Source organism: Vollenhovia emeryi, unplaced genomic scaffold (assembly GCF_000949405.1).
Source record: "Vollenhovia emeryi isolate VEMERY1.0 unplaced genomic scaffold, V.emery_V1.0 DF949480.1, whole genome shotgun sequence".
Classification (NCBI taxonomy): Eukaryota; Metazoa; Arthropoda; class Insecta; order Hymenoptera; family Formicidae; genus Vollenhovia; species Vollenhovia emeryi.
In genome coordinates, this window is record NW_011956886.1 from 1 (window position 1) to 1,331 (window position 1,331).

Below are 1,331 nucleotides of genomic sequence, written 5' to 3' on the forward strand. Positions count from 1 at the left end.
GGCATTACAGGCAGACTCACCGTTGGCAAAGGCGCACGCATTCAACAGATTGACTGCGTACATCGACGCTCAAGGAGTCATTCGCGTCGGCGGACGACTCGCTCACGCAGCTCTCTCATTCGACGCGATACATCCTGTTATATTGCCTCGTCACTCTCAGCTGTCGTCATTGATCATCGCTCACGCTCATCAACGGACTCTACATGGAGGCACGCAGCTTACGCTGTCACACATCAGACAACAATACTGGATTCTCGGCGGGAGGGCTCCTGTCAAGTCTCACATCCTGCGGTGTGTCACGTGTGCTCGGCAAAGGGGGATCCGTGCTCATCAATTGATGGGCCAACTACCTCTCTCTCGAGTTACGCAGGCACGACCGTTCACTCATACAGGTGTAGACTACGCAGGGCCGCTCACCGTCAAAACGTGGAAAGGAAGAGGTGCCAAAACAACGAAAGGCTGGATTTGCGTTTTTGTCTGCTTCTCAACCTCAGCAGTACACCTCGAGGCGGTCAGTGACTACTCAACGGAGGGATTCATTGCCGCCTATCGACGCTTCTCATCCAGACGCGGCATCGTTCATACCTTACACTCAGACTGCGGCACCAATTTCATCGGCGCGGATGCAGCTCTCAAAAGGCTGTTTATCCAGTGCACTCAGGAACATCAGCGAGTTTCTCACCTGCTCTCGCAAGATAACACCCGATGGGAATTTAATCCCCCAGCGACACCTCACATGGGAGGAAAATGGGAGGCCGTCGTAAAATCCATCAAATATCATCTACGGCGGACCATTGGAGAAAGCGTGCTCACCTTTGAGGAGCTCACCACATTGCTCACTCAAATTGAGGCAATTCTCAACTCGCGACCTCTCGAACCATTGAGTGACGACGCAGACGACATCTCAGCACTCACGCCAGGCCACTTCCTCGTAGGAAGTCCGCTCACCGCCATACCAGAGCCCTCGCTCACCGACATGGCAATCTCAAGACTCTCTCGATGGCAGCTCATCCAGCAGAAGACACAACATTTCTGGACACACTGGGCAGCGCATTACCTACAACGACAACAAGCCATCTCAAAGTGGCATCACAGGAACAACGAAATCAAGGTCGGGTCATTGGTGCTCATCACCGACGAGCGGCTACCGCCATGCAAATGGCCGTTAGCCCGGATCACGGCTCTACATCCTGGGAAGGATGGGCTCGTGCGGGTGGTGACTCTGAAGACAGCCACTACCACTCTCATCCGACCAGTGGTCAAGCTCGCCGTCCTGCCAATATCATCATAAGATCAGGGATCATCAACTACGTTGCTGATGGCGGGGAGAA

The 1,331-nt window shown here is 53.9% G+C and overlaps 1 protein-coding gene across 1 annotated transcript; it reads left to right on the forward strand.

Annotated features, from left to right (window-relative positions):
• Nucleotides 1-337: 337 nt before the first annotated feature.
• On the forward strand, nt 338-1,291 carry LOC105555672. The gene has a single exon (XM_012002699.1). It carries the CDS (start codon nt 338-340, stop codon nt 1,289-1,291), a length of 954 nt encoding a protein of 317 aa, XP_011858089.1.
• The last annotated feature ends 40 nt before the right edge of the window (nt 1,292-1,331 follow it).